Raw genomic sequence first — 16,397 nt, 5'->3', positions numbered from 1 at the left:
AGTAGAGGGGGCAAGTGGAGAGAAGAGGGAAGGAAAGGAGGGGGTGGAGAGTAGGGGGAGGAAAAGAGGGAGACGGAGAAATGAGGGGGAGAAGGGAAGGAGGAGCGGGTAAGAAAGAAGGAAAGAAAAGAGAGAGAGGGCAGAGAGTGGAGTAGATGGGACATGGGTAGACTGGATTGTGCAGAGGGATGAGAGTCACATCTTTAACAAACCAACACAATGTGACAGGCGGAGGAATATTTGGGAACCCCCATCCCCCACCCGCCCGCTCCAGTCCCACGAGGGAATGTCGGTGCCAGTGCTTACTGTTGCCCGGCGGTCAGGTGCAGCTTCTCGGCGGTCACATCGTCCTGGAAGACGCTCAGGGTGTGGGCGAGGCAGGCCAGCGGTTTGCAGTGGGGCAGCACATCGGTCACCAGCTCCCCGTCGCACACCATGCTGCCGACTACCACCGCCTGCGTTCCCTCCGCCGCCGGGTTCTTCTGCCTGAAGATGCGGAGAAGCTGCCGGACGGTCTCGCGCTCCTCGCTCTGCAGGAACCACAGGCTCGCCAGCTCGCTCTCCCCATTGCCGTTGATGGCCAGTAGCAGGTAGGTGGGCAGCTGCAGGCCCGCCCAGCTGTAGGTGGCGCCCACCAGCAGCACCTCGGGGAACCTCTCGAAGGTCTGCTTCATGCGGCCGTCCTGGTAGTAGATGGCCTGCAACACGTTGGCCTTGTTCACCACCATCACCACCGTGCTGTCTGCAAGCAAACGCAGACAAGAGTCAGAACAAGGGACTGACCCGCTCTCACCCTGGCCACAAACTCTTTGAAGTAGAAACATGGAAAATTGGTGCAGGAGTAGGCCATTCGGCCCTTCGAGCCAGCACGGCCATTCAATATGATCTTGGCCGATCATCCAGAATCAGTACCCTGTTCTTCCCACGAGTGGTAGCCCTACTTAACAGCCGCTCTACACCACTACATTCTAGTCTGTAAACCAAACATTTATGAACTCTCCAAGTGCACTTTAGATATTTACATGTGCAATATACAGCAAAGCTGCCCCTTTTTACTCTTGCCCTTTATTTTTACATTGTTTAAGTATAATGTTTTTTAATTGTCTGCTGTCTCTAACATCTAAAATTCATTGACTTTCCGAGGGTAGATTAGTACCAATGTCAGAGGTTATGGGAAGAAACATAGAAATTAGGTGCAGGAGTAGGCCATTCGGCCCTTCGAGCCTGCACCGCCATTCAATATGATCATGGCTGATCATCCAACTCAGTATCCCGTACCTGCCTTCTCTCCATACCCTCTGATCCCATTAGCCACAAGGGCCACATCTAACTCCCTCTTAAATATAGCCAATGAACTGGCCTCGACTACCCTCTGTGGCAGAGTTCCAGAGATTCTGTGTGAAAAAAGTTCTTCTCATCTCGGTTTTAAAGGATTTCCCCCTTATCCTTAGGCTGTGACCCCTTGTCCTGGACTTCCCCAACATCGGGAGCAATCTTCCTGCATCAAGCCTGTCCAACCCCTTAAGAATTTTGTAAGTTTCTATAAGATCCCCTCTCAATCTCCTAAATTCTAGAGAGTATAAACCAAGTCTATCCAGTCTTTCTTCATAAGACAGTCCTGACATCCCAGGAATCAGTCTGGTGAACCTTCTCTGCACTCCCTCTAGGGCAATAATGTCCTTCCTCAGATTTGGAGACCAAAACTGTACGCTATACTCCAGGTGTGGTCTCACCAAGACCTTGTACAACTGCAGTAGAACCTCCCTGCTCCTATACTCAAATCCTTTTGCTATGAAAGCTAACATACCATTCGCTTTCTTCACTGCCTGCTGCACCTGCATGCCTACTTTCAATGACTGGTGTACCATGACACCCAGGTCTCGCGGCATCTCCCCTTTTCCTAGTCGGCCACCATTTAGATAATAGTCTGCTTTCCTGTTTTTGCCACCAAAATGGATAACCTCACATTTATCCACATTATACTGCATCTGCCAAACATTTGCCCACTCACCCAGCCTATCCAAGTCACCTTGCAGTCTCCTAGCATCCTCCTCACAGCTAACACTGCCCCCCAGCTTAGTGTCATCCGCAAACTTGGAGATGTTGCCTTCAATTCCCTCATCCAGATCATTAATATATATTGTAAATAGCTGGGGTCCCAGCACTGAGCCTTGCGGTACCCCACTAGTCACTGCCTGCCATTGTGAAAAGGACCCGTTTACTCCTACTCTTTGCTTCCTGTTTGCCAGCCAGTTCTCTATCCACATCAATACTGGACCCCCAATGCCGTGTGCTTTAAGTTTGTATACTAATCTCTTATGTGGGACCTTGTCGAAAGCCTTCTGGAAGTCCAGATACACCACATCCACTGGTTCTCCCCTATCCACGCTACTAGTTACATCCTCGAAAAAATCTATAAGATTCGTCAGACATGATTTACCTTTTGTAAATCCATGCTGGCTTTGTCCAATGATTTCACCACTTTCCAAATGTGCTGCTATCCCATCTTTAATAACTGACTCTAGTAGTTTCCCCACTACCGATGTTAGACTAACTGGTCTGTAATTCCCCGTTTTCTCTCTCCCTCCCTTCTTAAAAAGTGGGGTTACGTTTGCTACCCGCCAATCCTCAGGAGCTACTCCAGAATCTAAAGAGTTTTGAAAGATTATTACTAATGCATCCACTATTTCTGGAGCTACTTCCTTAAGTACTCTGGGATGCAGCCTATCTGGCCCTGGGGATTTATCGGTCTTTAATCCATTCAATTTACCCAACACCACTTCCCGGCTAACCTGGATTTCACTCAATTCCTCCAACTCCTTTGACCCGCGGTCCCCTGCTATTTCCAGCAGATTATTTATGTCTTCCTTAGTGAAGACGGAACCAAAGTAGTTATTCAATTGGTCCGCCATATCCTTGTTCCCCATGATCAACTCACCTGTTTCTGACTGCAAGGGACCTACATTTGTTTTAACTAATCTCTTTCTTTTCACATATCTATAAAAACTTTTGCAGTCAGTTTTTATGTTCCCTGCCAGTTTTCTTTCATGATCTATTTTTCCTTTCCTAATTAAGCCCTTTGTCCTCCTCTGCTGGTCTCTGAATTTCTCCCAGTCCTCCGGTATGCTGCTTTTTCTGGCTAATTTGTACGCATCATCCTTCGCTTTGATACTATCCCTGATTTCCCTTGTTATCCACGGATGTACTACCTTCCCCGATTTATTCTTTTGCCAAACTGGGATGAACAATTTTTGTAGTTCATCCATGCCGTCTTTAAATGTCTTCCATTGCATATCCACCGTCAACCCTTTTAGAATTAATTGCCAGTCAATCTTGGCCAATTCGCGTCTCATACCCTCAAAGTTACCTTTCTTTAAGTTCAGAACCATTCTTTCTGAATTAACAATGTCACTCTCCATCCTAATGAAGAACTCAACCATATTATGGTCACTCTTGCCCAAGGGGGCACGTACAACAACAAGACTGCTAACTAACCCTCATTACTCAATACCCAGTCTAAAATAGCCTGCTCTCGTTGGTTCCTCTACATGTTGATTGATAACTATCCCGCATACATTCCAAGAAATCCTCTTCCTCAGCACCCCTGCCAATTTGATTCACCCAATCTATATGTAGATTGAAGTCACCCATTATAACGGTTTTGCCTTTGTCGCACGCATTTCTAATTTCCTGTTTGATACCATCTCCAACTTCACTACTACTGTTAGGTGGCCTGTACACAACACCCACCCGCGTTTTCTGCCCCTTAGTGTTTCGCAGCTCTACCCATACCGATTCCACATCCTCCAAACTAATGTCCTTCCTTTCCATTGCGTTAATCTTCTCTCTAATCAGCAACGCTACCCCACCTCCTTTTCCTGTCTCTCTATCCCTCCTGAATATTGAATATCCATGGATGTTCAGCTCCCAGCCTTGGTCACCCTGGAGCCATGTCTCCGTGATCCCAACTATATCATAGTCATAAATAGCTATCTGCACATTCAACTCATCCACCTTATTACGAATGCTCCTTGCATTGAGACACAAAGCCTTCAGGCTTGATTTTACAACACTCTTACCCCTTATACTATTATGCTGAAAAGTGGCCCTTTTTGATTTTTGCCCTGGATTTTCCGGCCTGCCACTTTTACTTTTCACCTTGCTACCTATTGCTTCTACCCTCATTTTACACCCCTCTGTCTCTACGCTCACACATTTAAGAAACCCTTTCCCTTTAACTCCACCCCCCTTATTCAGTTTAAGAAGGCAAGAGAAAGGGGTTAGGAGAGAGAGATAGATCAGTCATGATTAATTGGTGCAGTAGACTTGATGGGCCGAATGGCCTATTTCTACTATTCCTTATGACCTTACCCTTGACGGCCGCCAGTGTGGGCACCATCTTCTCCAAGTCGGTTTTGTTGACCTTGAACTGGCCACATTTCTCCTTGCGTGCGGGGCTATGGGCATCCTCGTCAGCAAGCACCTTGCTGGCAACCTCCCCCAGCTGCACCTTGACACCCGCTCCATTACTCCGCGGCGAGACGATAGAAGTGGGGTCCACGCGCAGCGCTTTAACACAGAGCCTTTGGTGCTGGAGCCTCTCCTCCTCTTCCTGTGTGGTATAAGCAAGGTCGTAGGGTCAGTTCAGTTTAGTGTAATGTCACGTGTACCAAGGTACAGTGAAAAGCTTTTGATGCATGCTAACCATTCAGAGGACAAAGGAATATAGGTGGAAGGGGGGGGGGGGGGGGAGAGGAGGATAAAAAAAGAGGGTTGATTGTAGGTTTAACCATATAATTAACCATATAACAATTACAGCACGGAAACAGGCCATCTCGACCCCTCTAGTCCGTGCCGAACACATATTCTCCCCTAGTCCCATATACCTGCGCTCAGACCATAACCCTCCATTCCTTTCCCGTCCATATAACTATCCAATTTATTTTTAAATGATAAAAACGAACCTGCCTCCACCACCTTCACTGGAAGCTCATTCCACACAGCTACCACTCTCTGAGTAAAGAAGTTCCCCCTCATGTTACCCCTAAACTTCAGTCCCTTAATTCTCAAGTCATGTCCCCTTGTTTGAATCTTCCCTACTCTCAGTGGGAAAAGCTTTTCCACGTCAACTCTGTCTATCCCTCTCATCATTTTAAAAACCTCTATCAAGTCCCCCCTTAACCTTCTGCGCTCCAAAGAATAAAGCCCTAACTTGTTCAACCTTTCTCTGTAACTTAGTTGCTGAAACCCAGGCAACATTCTAGTAAATCTCCTCTGTACTCTCTCTATTTTGTTGACATAAACAGTTAGGTTTGTTGCCTAAAATTGGTGGATTCAATGTTCATACTGTTGGGTTGTAAGCAACCCAAACGGAATACAAGGTGCTATTCCTCCATGTTGCAGTAACTCATTCATTTCTCATTCTACAGGAGGTCAGGAATGGGGTGAGGATTGTGCCACCAGATATGTCGGGGCAGGCAGCACGGTGGCACAACTGGTAGAGCTGCAACCTCACAGTGGCACAGATCTGGGTTTGATCCTGACTCTGGGTGCCACCCACGTGTGGTTTGCACCTTCTCCCTGTGACTGCGTGGGTTTCCTCTGGGTGCTCCGGTTTCTTCCCACATCCCAAAAACGACATCTGGGTTGGAGGTCAATTGTCCTCTGTAAATTGCCCCTAGTGAGTCGGGAGTGGATGAGAAAGTAGGATAACATAGAACTAGTACTAACAGGTGGTCGATGATCAGCGTGGACTAGGTAGGCCTATGTTTCCAGGCTGTATCTGTAAACTAAGCTAAGATCCCGTATTAGAACATAGAACACGAGAGCACAGGAATGGGCCCTCCAGCCCACATTATCTGTGTCAAACATCATTCCAAGTTAAACTGATCTCATCTCCCTGTACATGATCCATATCACTCTAGTCCCTGAACTTCCATGTGCTTATCCCAAAGCCTCTTAAACACCACCATGGTATCTACATCCACCACCATCTCTGGCAGTGCATTCCCCATCCCCACCCCTCTCTGTGTAAAAATCTTGCCTCGCACATTAAACTTTCCCCCTCTCACCATATACAGTGGCTTGCAAAAGTATTCATACTCCTTGAACTTTTCCACATTTTTGTTGTCACGTTACAACCACAAACGTAAATGTATTTTATTGGGATTTTATGTGATAGACCAACACAAAGTGGCGCATAATTGTGAAGTGGAAGGAAAATGATACATGGTTTTCAAATTTTTTTTACAAATAAAAAACTGAAAAATGTGGCGTGCAAAAGTATTCAGCCCTCTTTACTCTGATACCCCTAAATAAAATCCAGTGCAACCAATTGCCTTCAGAAGTCACCTAATTAGTAAATAGAGTCCACTTGTGTGTAATCTAATCTCAGTATAAATACCGCTGTTCTGTGAAGGCCTCAGAGGTTTGTTAGAGAACATTAGTGAACATGAAGCCCAAGGAACACACCAGACAGGTCAGGGATAAAGTTGTGGAGTAGTTTAAAGCAGGGTTAGGTTATAAAAAAAATATCCCAAGCTTTGAACATCTCACGGAGCACTATTCAATCCATCATCCGAAAATGGAAAGAGTATGGCACAACTGCAAACCTACCAAGACATGGCCGGTCACCTAATCTGACAGGCCGGGCAAGGAGAGCATTGATCAGAGAAGCAGCCAAGGTAATTCTGGAGAAGCTGCAGAGATCCACAGCTCAGGTGGGAGAATCTGTCCACAGGACAACTATTAGTCGTGCACTCCACAAATCGGGCCTTTGTGGAAGAGTGGCAAGAAGAAAGCCATTGTTGAAAAAAAAGCCATAAGAAGTCACGTTTGCAGTTTGTCACAAGCCATGTGGGGGACACAGCAAACATGTGGAGGAAGGTGCTCTGGTCAGATGAGACCAAAATTGAAGTTTTTGGCCTAAATGCAAAACGCTATGTGTGGCGGAAAACTAACACTGCACATCACCCTGAACACACCATCCCCACTGTGAAACATGGTGCTGGCAGCATCATGCTGTGGGGATGCTTTTCTTCAGCAGGGACAGGGAAGCTGGTCAGAGTTGATGGGAAGATGGATGGAGCCAAATACAGGGCAATCTTGGAAGAAAACCTGTTAGAGTCTGCAAAAGACTTGAGACTGGGGCGGAGGTTTACCTTCCAGCAGGCCAACAACCCTAACCATACAGCCAGAGCTACAATGGAATGGTTTAGATCAAAGCATATTCATGTGTTAGAATGGCCCAGTCAAAGTCCAGACCTAAATCCAATTGAGAATCTCTGGCAAGACTTGAAAATTGCTGTTCACAGACGCTCTCCATCCAATCTGACTGAGCTTGAGCTATTTTGCAAAGAATAATGGGCAAAATTTTCAGTCTCTAGATGTGCAAAGCTGGTAGAGACATACCCCAAAAGACTTGCAGCTGTAATTGCAGCGAAAGGTGGTTCTACAAAGTATTGACTCAGGGGGTCTGAATACTTTTGCACGCCACACTTTTCAGTTTTTTATTGGTAAAAAAATTTGAAAACCATGTATCATTTTCCTTCTACTTCACAATTATGCACCACTTTGTGTTGGTCTATCACATAAAACCCCAATAAAATACATTTACGTTTGTGGTTGTAACGTGACAAAATGTGGAAAAGTTCAAGGGGTATGAAAACTTTTGCAAGCCACTGTAGCTACACCCTCTCGTGTTGGACATTTCCACTTTGGGGAAAAGCCACTGATTACCTTATGTATGCCTCTTGTATACTTCTGTCCAGTCTTCCCTCAACCTCTGACGTTCCAGAGAAAATAACCCAAGTTTATCCAACCTCCCCCTGTAGCTGAAACATTCTAATCCAGGGAACATTCTGGTGAACCTCCTCTGCACCCTCTCCAAAGCCTCCACATCTCTCCTGTAAGGGGACGACAAGACTACACATAATACTCCAAATGTAGTCTAACTAAAGCCCTATAGAGCTGCATCATCATGTGCTGACTCTTATAGTCAATGCCCCATAGCACAGAAGACAAGCATACCATACACTTTACCCATACTGGTTAACATATGATGCACGTTTGACGGCACCAGGCCTGTACTTTCTAGAGTTTAGAAGAATCAGGGGGGACCTCATTGAAACGTACCGAGTAGTGAAAAGCTTGGATGGAGTAGATGTGAGAGGATGATTCCACTAGTGGGAGAGTGTCGGACTAAAGGCCATAGCCTCAGAATTAAAGGACTTTCCTTTTGGAAGGAGAGGAGGGTGAATTTCTTTAGTCAGAGGGTGGTGAATCGGTGGAATTCTTTGCCACAGAAGGCTGTGGAGGCCAAGTCAATGGATATTTTTATGGCAGAGATCGATGGATTGTTGATTGGCAGAGATGTCAGGTTATGGGGAGAAGCAGGAGAATGGGGTTAGGAGGGAGAGATAGATCATCCATGAATGAATGGTGGAATAGACGATAGGCTGAATGGCCTAATTCTGCTCTTATTACTTATGACGTCTTCTTAACCACCCTATCTACTTGTGCTGCCTCCTTCAGTGAGCTATGGACTTGGACTTCAAGATCCCTCTGCATATCAATGCTGTTAAGGGTCATGCCATTAACTATACTCTTCTCTCAAAGTGCGTTACCTCACACTTGCTCGGGTTAAACTCCATCTGCCATTTCTCTGCCCCTTTCTGCAGCTGGTTTATGTTCTGCTATTTTCTGACAGCATTTCTCGCTGTCTGCAACTCCTAATTTGTGTCATTAGTAAACTTACTCACCAACCCATCTATATTTACATCTAGGTCATATATATATAATACAAAATCTCTTTACCTCTGGCCCTAGGCCATTCCTGAATTTTAATCCCTGGCAATTGACTATTCCTTTAGCAGCTATTTGGAACTTTCTCCATCTATGTGTCTCTCCAGCTCCACAACTACCATGGGAAAAACCATTTGGAACATCTTCCCCGTCTAGTTTAGTCTCGTTTCTTGTCACATGTAACAAAAGGTTTTTTTGTTGCGTGCTATCCAGTCCGCGGAAAGACTATCCATGATTACAATCAAGTCGTCCACAGTCGAAATGTGCAGGAAGGAACTGCAGATGCTGCTTTAAACCAAAAATAAATACAAAAAGCTGGAGTAACTCAGCGGGTCAGGAAGCATCAATCTGAAGAAGGGTCTCAAAACTTCACCTATTCCTTTTCTGGTCTGAAGAGGGGTCTCGCCCCAACACGTCATGTATTCCTTTTCTCTAGGTCTGAAGAAGGGTGTTGACCCGAAACGTCACCTATTCCTTTCCTCCAGAGTCTGACCTGCTGAGTTCCTCCGGATTTCTGTGTCCAAGCCGTCCACAGTGTACAGATACAGGATAAAGGAAATAATGTTTAGCGTCAGATAAAGTCCAGTAAAGTCCAATTAAAGATAGTGTGAGAGTCTCCATTCTATGCCTCTCATGAACAGATATACTTCTTTCATCACCCTCAGACACTCTTGATTCCTTAAACCCCATTATAAGACATTCCTTGAAACCCACCATCTCCACCCAAGTTATAGGTCATCTCCAGAATCCCTGCTAAGGCAGTTCACATCAATCACTTTGATAACGTCCCTGAATGCTGAAGATATTTTTAGTGCGTTAGAAGAACTACGTAAATAAAACTTGTTGCTGTTAGGGAAATGACCAGTGATATTGTGGAAGAAAACATTAATATCCTTTCTTACTTATTTTTAATTTTTGATTGGAATTGAACAAGGTAACGAAAGGGTGTTTGGATGTGACAATTGGCATCTCTCGTTGACCAGGTATAGAAGTGGTTCGTGGGAATCGGCAAAGTAAGATTAGACCTATTACCTCTTGTCTAGGAATGTGTTGAAGGGTGTATGGTAAATGTAAACATGAAATAGTCGACGGAGATAAGGAAGCTTGTTTCTCTCTACAGTGTGTCACAGTAGACCACCATTAGTAGACCACAGTAGACCCCCTACCATTAGTAGCGTAGATACGTTGCAGTAAATGGGGGGGCTTATGATTGGCTCAGAGAGGGGATGGTGGTGCGGTCAGCCTGGAAGGTGAGACAGAATAATGTCAAGATGCCCGTGTATTGTGTTTGACTTGTATTAACCATCTGTTGTTGAATATGATTGACATAAGCAAAAAAAGTATGTTATGACTAATGAAACAATTGGTACCCATATAGTAGATAGTATATTTTCATGTAGTTGTATATAAGAAAAAACAAAAGTTGTTTACTGCACAGCATAACTGTCGGCTAATTCTGCTGTGAAGTCAGAGAACTGGTGAGCAGTTAACTGCCACCATCTGTCCATGATATCATGCAATAAAGTCTCTTAAAGCACACATGTGAAGTCTCCGCTTTTCATTTTCCTTTCATTTCCCTCTATATTAATTTCTTCCACAGATATTGAGTGTTTCAGTCTGACTCTGTTAATGCTAAATTTGCCTCAGTTCAGAGGCTGGATTGATATCCCAGTGGGGAATGTGATATTATCCCAGATTCACACTGGCTCTTCCACGTACATTGTCGGCAATGACCGTCAAGCACCCATCTTGTTATGTTCTATGTGTAGGGGCAACATGGTGGCACAGCGGGAGAGTTGCTGCGTTACAGCACCAGAGACCGGGTTTCATCCTGACTACGGGTGCTGTCTGTACGGAGTTTGTATGTTCTCCCCGTGGGTTTTCTTCGGGAGCTGCGGTTTCCTCCCACACTCTAAAGATGTTCAGGTTTAAAGGCTAATTGGCTGGGAAAAATTGAAAGTTGTCCCTAATGTGTGTAGCATGGTGTTGATGTGCAGGGATCGCTGGTCGGCCTGGACTCGGTGGGCCGAAGGGCCGGTTTCTAAACTGCAGATTCTAGTTTACACCAAAGTTAGACACATGAAGCTGAAGTAACTCAGCGGGTCAGACAACATCTCTGGAGAAAAGAAAAAGGTGACATTTCGGGTCGAGACCTTTCTTCAGACCAGCCGGGAAGGATCCGAAACAAACAAACAAACGTACGCACACACACGTGTTCTGCTTTTACCTGCAGCACTGTGTGGTTATGCGATTCATTTATCACTTTCACCACAAACTTGTCTCCATCTGCAGAAAGACGGACTTTAATGACACAGGGACACTTCATCTTGTTGATTCTGAAAAAGACAGTGGGAGGCAGTGTGTAAGCCAACTGGGTGAAGACCAGCAGTCAATAGACACAAAGTGCTGGAGTTACTCAGCGGGTCCGGTATCATCTCTGGAGAAAAGGAATAGGTGACGCTTCGGATAGACACCCTTCTTCAGTTTTCTTCAGTCTGAAGAAGGGTTTCGACCCGAAACGTTGCCTGTTTCCTTCGCTCCATAGATGGTGCATCACCCGCTGAGTTTCTCCAGCATTTTTGTCTTCATTCAGTTTTGTTTAGTTTAGTTTAGTTTATTGTCACGTGTACCAAGTGAAAAACTTTTGTTGCATGCTAACCAGTCAGTGGGAAGACAATACATGATTACAATCGAGCCATTTCCAGTGTGTAGATACATGATAAGGGAATAACAAAGACAGTCCGAGGGTCACCAATGAGGAAGATGGCAGTTCAGGACTGCTCTCTACTTGTGGTAGGATGATTCAGACCAGCAGTGTATGGCTATCTTTTACAATCATCACAGAATCCAACAGAAATATTAGATTGACATTGGCCATCAAGCAGTGTAAGTGGGAAGACAAGATGGTTCGCTGAATGAATGGCCTTTGACTGATAATAAACTCCTTCACAAACTGGGGGGGGACTTGAAGCAACAGCTGCAATAAAATGTGATTCATGCAGAATTGGTGTAAGATAACATAGTACAGGTGCACAACCTTTTATCCGGAGTTCCGGAAACCGAAAAACATGGCGCCAAACTTGACCCGAAACGACCCACGGTCAACCCAGGTCTGTACTACTGTAGCGGCTGCCTCCTCCCCAGAGACCGGGGAGACACTTAAACATCTGTAAATCATTGCTTAAATGTTAGTCAGTTAGTTTGGAGGGCTTTTATGTGAAGGGGGCGGGGGGGTGAAGGGGGAAACTTTAATTCTTAGTCCCCTACCTGGTCGGAGAGGCGGGGAGCGGTCAATGTCTTACCGGGTCGCCGTGCAGTAAGCTCCGGAGCGCTGTGGCCGCCAACTCACAGCTGGGGCTGCGGGCGTCCGGCCGCGGGCGGCGCCGGTTGTAGCTCCGACCCCGGCAACTCTACCCCTGGCTGCGCGGCGCTTCAAATCCAGCGCCGCCTGCGGCCGGACGCCCGCAGCCCCAGCTCCGCGATGTTGTGTGTCGGCGGCCACAGCGCTCCGGAGCTTACCGCATGGCGACGCGGTAAGGCATTGCCGGCTTCCCGCTGGTATCCCAGCGCTGTGGCCGCCGACTCCCAACATCGCGGAGCTGGGGCTGCGGGCGTCCGGCCGCGGGCGGCGCTGGATTTGGAGCGCCGCGCAGCCAGGGGTAGAGTTGCCGGGGTCGGAGCTCCAACCGGCGCCGCCCGCGGCCGGACGCCCGCAGCCCCAGCTCCGCGATGTTGGGAGTCGGCGGCCATAGCGCTCCGGAGCTTACTGCACGGCGACCCGGTAAGGCATTGCCCGCTCCCCGCCTCTCCGACCAGGTAGGGGACTAAGAATTAAAGTTTCCCCCTTCACCCCCCCCCTCCCTAAAATCCCTCCAAAATAACTGACTAACATTTATGCAATGATTTAAAATGATTCCCCGGTCTCCGGGGAGGAGGCAGCTGCTCCAGACATTTCAAGCCGCCCGCGCTACCTACCTAATCTACGCTAAAAATCTTCCATTCGGAAATCCGAAAAATTCCGAAATCCGACAAGTGTCTGGTCCCAAGGCTTTCGGATAAAAGGTTGTGCACCTGTACTTAACAAAGGGGATGGACATAAAATACTGGAGTAACTCAGCGAGTCACGCAGCATTTCTGGGGAAAAGGAATAGGTGACATTTCGGGTTGGGACCCTTTATCAGATTGAGAGTCACGGGAGAGGGAACTAGGGGATGAAGGGGTACAAAGAACAAATGAATAAAAGGTATGAAGAAACAAATCAAAGCCAGCAGCGATGACAAAGGAAAGGTGGAGCCCACAATGGTCCATTGGTGGCTATGGTGAAGATGATAACAAGTAGATACAAACAGTGAGACTAAGCAAGACGACAGTGAAATTAATAGAACGACGAGGGTGGGGGAAGCTTCTAGTTTCCCTCTCCCCTGACTCTCAGTCTGAAGATGAGTGACAAACCCAAACTTCACCATTGTGTGTCTATCTTCAGTGTAAACCAGCATCTGTAGTTCCTAACTACACATAGTACATGACAGGCTGGGTGCTTTATGGTCATTACAAGCTCTGTAGACGGAAGAGCCTGTGTGATTTAATGGGATAATATCACACTCCCCCACTGGGATATCAATCCAGTCTGTGAACCATAAAACACAAACTATCAAATTGTAAATTGTCCCGAGTATGTGGGCAGAGGATGGCAAAGTGGGAAAATATGGATAATACCGCATCCGGGAGGGAGGGGGGGGAAGAGAGAGAGAAAGGGGAAGAGAGAGAGAAAGGGGGAGAGAGAGAGGGGGGGGGGGAGTGGGGAGAGAGGGGGTGGAGAGAGAGAAGGGATGGTGAGAGAGAAAGGGGGGAGAGAGGCGGGGAGAGAGAGAGAGAGAGAGAGGGGGGACAGAGTGAGTGGATTGCCCCCAGTGTGTAGAAAGTGGGATAGCATAGAACTAGTGTGAATGGATGATTGATGGTCGGTGTGGACCCGGTGGGCCGAACGGCCTGTTTGCATACTGTAATTCTAAACAAAACTAACTACCCAGCTCAACATATAATTACATTTAAAAGCAAAAAAACATCTTTAAATAACAGGAGCAGGTGTGTTCCATGTTCCATGTTATCCCACTTTGTCATCCACTCCCTACACATTCGGGACAATTTACAGAAGACCAATTAACCAAGAAACCTGCACATGTTTTGGAAATGGGATGAAACTGAAGCACACCGGAGAAACACAGCTGGTCACAGAGAGGACGTGCAAACTCCACACAGGGAGAGCACCCGAGGTCAGGATGGAACCGGGATCTCCGGTGTTGTGAGGCAGCGGCTCTACCAGCTGCGCCCCTGTGCCGCCCCTGCAAGTATTTCCTCACCTCTTGATTTGCCATTTGCCGAATCTTTTGGTCTTGAATAACTTGCCGCCATGAATACACGCGTAGTCGATCTCGGCAAACTTCAGCGCATCGTTCATCGGGCGCTTGGGTGCCCGTCGCCGCTGCGCCTCGATGGTCCGCGAGTGCTTGGTCCACATCTGTACGGAGTTGTCCCTCTGGTAGCGCCGGAACTCCCGGTGCAGCTCGCTGTAGCTCGAGAACTCGGCGCCCACTCCGAAACCCGTCACCTGGGACATGGCTGCACGTGTGTCAGATGGAGTTGGTGATAAGGCTGAATGCTGTTAAAAATGTAAAAATATATATTATGGATTCCTGGACTAGGTTACAACTTATAATTAGTCTCAAAGCAGGCTTTTCTCCAGTAGATTGACACAGAAAGACAAGCCCAGACATTCCCCAGGTTGCTGTGCATTCAGACAATGACTAATGTGCTCAAGGGACTCTGTATTGAACAAGCCCAGCCTCCAGGTAACGTATATTGAAATAATGACCGATTACTTTGAAATGCGTCTACCAATTAATGAGAGGAAGCACAGATTAATCCCATTGAGGGCTATTGAGACAATGTCCGATGCCTTTGAGGTGTGCAGTGACAGGATGCCTTTGATATGCAACTGCCTTGTACCACATGACCGATGCTTTTGATGCGACTAATGATTGACAAGAGACAAACTCGGACGCATCCTGTAGTAATGTGTATTTACTGTACCTCTGACCATGACTAATGTCTTTTCAATGTGCTTAGGTGACAGGAACAGTATATAATACCATGTAATTCTGGGTTCAGGGAAGTGGAGTAAGGAGAGCCAAGTGTCCATGTTGCTCATTTGGCAGGGGTTATCCTTGCCACTTCCATCGGCCGATAATTAGTAAAGTTTTGAATTGGTCTACCAAACCGCTTTGTGAGTTGTCTGTTTATTAAGAAATAAACCTGTTTGTTTAATTATAAGTTAACCTTTTTCATTGGCAGACTGGAGAGCGGGCATTGAGAATAGACCACAGGCAGTAGCAATGTTACAAAATTTTGAGATTTTAAAAATCAAGTCTGCAATTTATCCCATCAGATAAAGCATAAAAAGAAGTTTAATTTGACACCTAATTCACTTTCATATCTTCAGTATTAAAGAAGTTATGGCCATTTTAATACTCGGAAATTAGCATCTTGTTCCCTATTGCTTTTCCATTGACTTAACTCAAAAGCTGTGAACAAGGACAGTCAAAAGGCCATAACTTTCTTAAAAATTAAGAGCTTTCGAAGAGAAATTAAGAGAAAACTAAGAATTTTTCAGTTATTATAGTTTGAAGCATTCTGAAACAAATATGAAACAATCTTACTTGAATGACCTGAAATCAAAGCATATAATTAGTTAGTTACCTAATTGTAGCTAATTACAAAATTCAATTACTGGATCTCAACGTCTATCCATTTCTTAAGAAAAGGTTACATTTTTAAATAGCCTAAAAGGCCTGTCCCACGAGCATGCGACTCCATGCGGCAAGCGCGACCTAGCGTGGTCGCTTGAGCCGTACGGCCTCACAGGGCCGATCCCACTTCGATCGCCGGAGCCGTATGGAGTTGTGCGGAGCTGGTCCCGACATCATGCGGGATCGTCAGCCAAGGTAGAACGGATCAGAACAGTTCATATATAGAGTTCAAGAATGGCACAGTGGCGCAACTGTAGAGTCACTGCCTCACAGCGCCAGAGACCCGGGAATGATCATTTGCTCAGATGCTGTCTTTAGTTTACTTTAGACTTTACAGATACAGCACGGAAACAGGCCCTTCAGCCCATCGAGTCTGCCCCAAGCAGCGATCACCCTGTATATTAGCACTATCCTACATGCTAGGACAACTTACTATTTTACAGAAGCTAATTAAATTTAAATTAAATTAAATTAAATTTCTTTATTTATATAGCACATTTTTAGTCAACTTGCATTGACCCCAAAGTGCTTCACATAATTACATTCACACACACAGGCAAAGGTGGGTGAAATGTCTTGCCCAAGGACACACACAGGCAAAGGTGGGTGAAGTGTCTTGCCCAAGGACACAACGACAGTATGCACTCTAAGCGGGATTCGAACCAGCTACCTTCCGGTTGCCAGCCGAACACTTAGCCCATTGTGCCATCTGTCGTCCTAATTAACCTGCAAACCCGCACATCTTTGTCGTGTGGGAGGAAACTGAAGATCTCGGAGAAAGCTCACGTG

The 16,397-nt window shown here is 46.2% G+C and overlaps 1 protein-coding gene across 4 annotated transcripts in view; it reads right to left on the bottom strand.

Moving 5' to 3' along the window:
- Positions 1-16,397, bottom strand: part of LOC116990180 (zinc finger SWIM domain-containing protein 3-like) — a 34,800-nt gene that overhangs the window by 5,109 nt on the left and 13,294 nt on the right. For 2 of the 4 annotated variants that reach the window (XM_033047732.1, XM_033047733.1), the window contains exons 4-7: positions 14,163-14,461; positions 11,030-11,138; positions 4,372-4,612; positions 307-742 (exon numbers count right to left, since the gene is read on the bottom strand). In XM_033047732.1, the coding sequence (XP_032903623.1) occupies positions 307-742; positions 4,372-4,612; positions 11,030-11,138; positions 14,163-14,461 (1,085 nt within the window). The remainder of the gene's footprint in view (positions 1-306; positions 743-4,371; positions 4,613-11,029; positions 11,139-14,162; positions 14,462-16,397) is intronic. The other 2 variants (XM_033047736.1, XM_033047734.1) reach the window with 2 other exon arrangements.

Source organism: Amblyraja radiata, chromosome 30 (assembly GCF_010909765.2).
Source record: "Amblyraja radiata isolate CabotCenter1 chromosome 30, sAmbRad1.1.pri, whole genome shotgun sequence".
NCBI classification, from domain to species: domain Eukaryota; kingdom Metazoa; phylum Chordata; class Chondrichthyes; order Rajiformes; family Rajidae; genus Amblyraja; species Amblyraja radiata.
The sequence above is the reverse complement of the archived record's forward strand: the minus strand, read 5'-3'. Positions and strand labels throughout refer to the sequence as shown.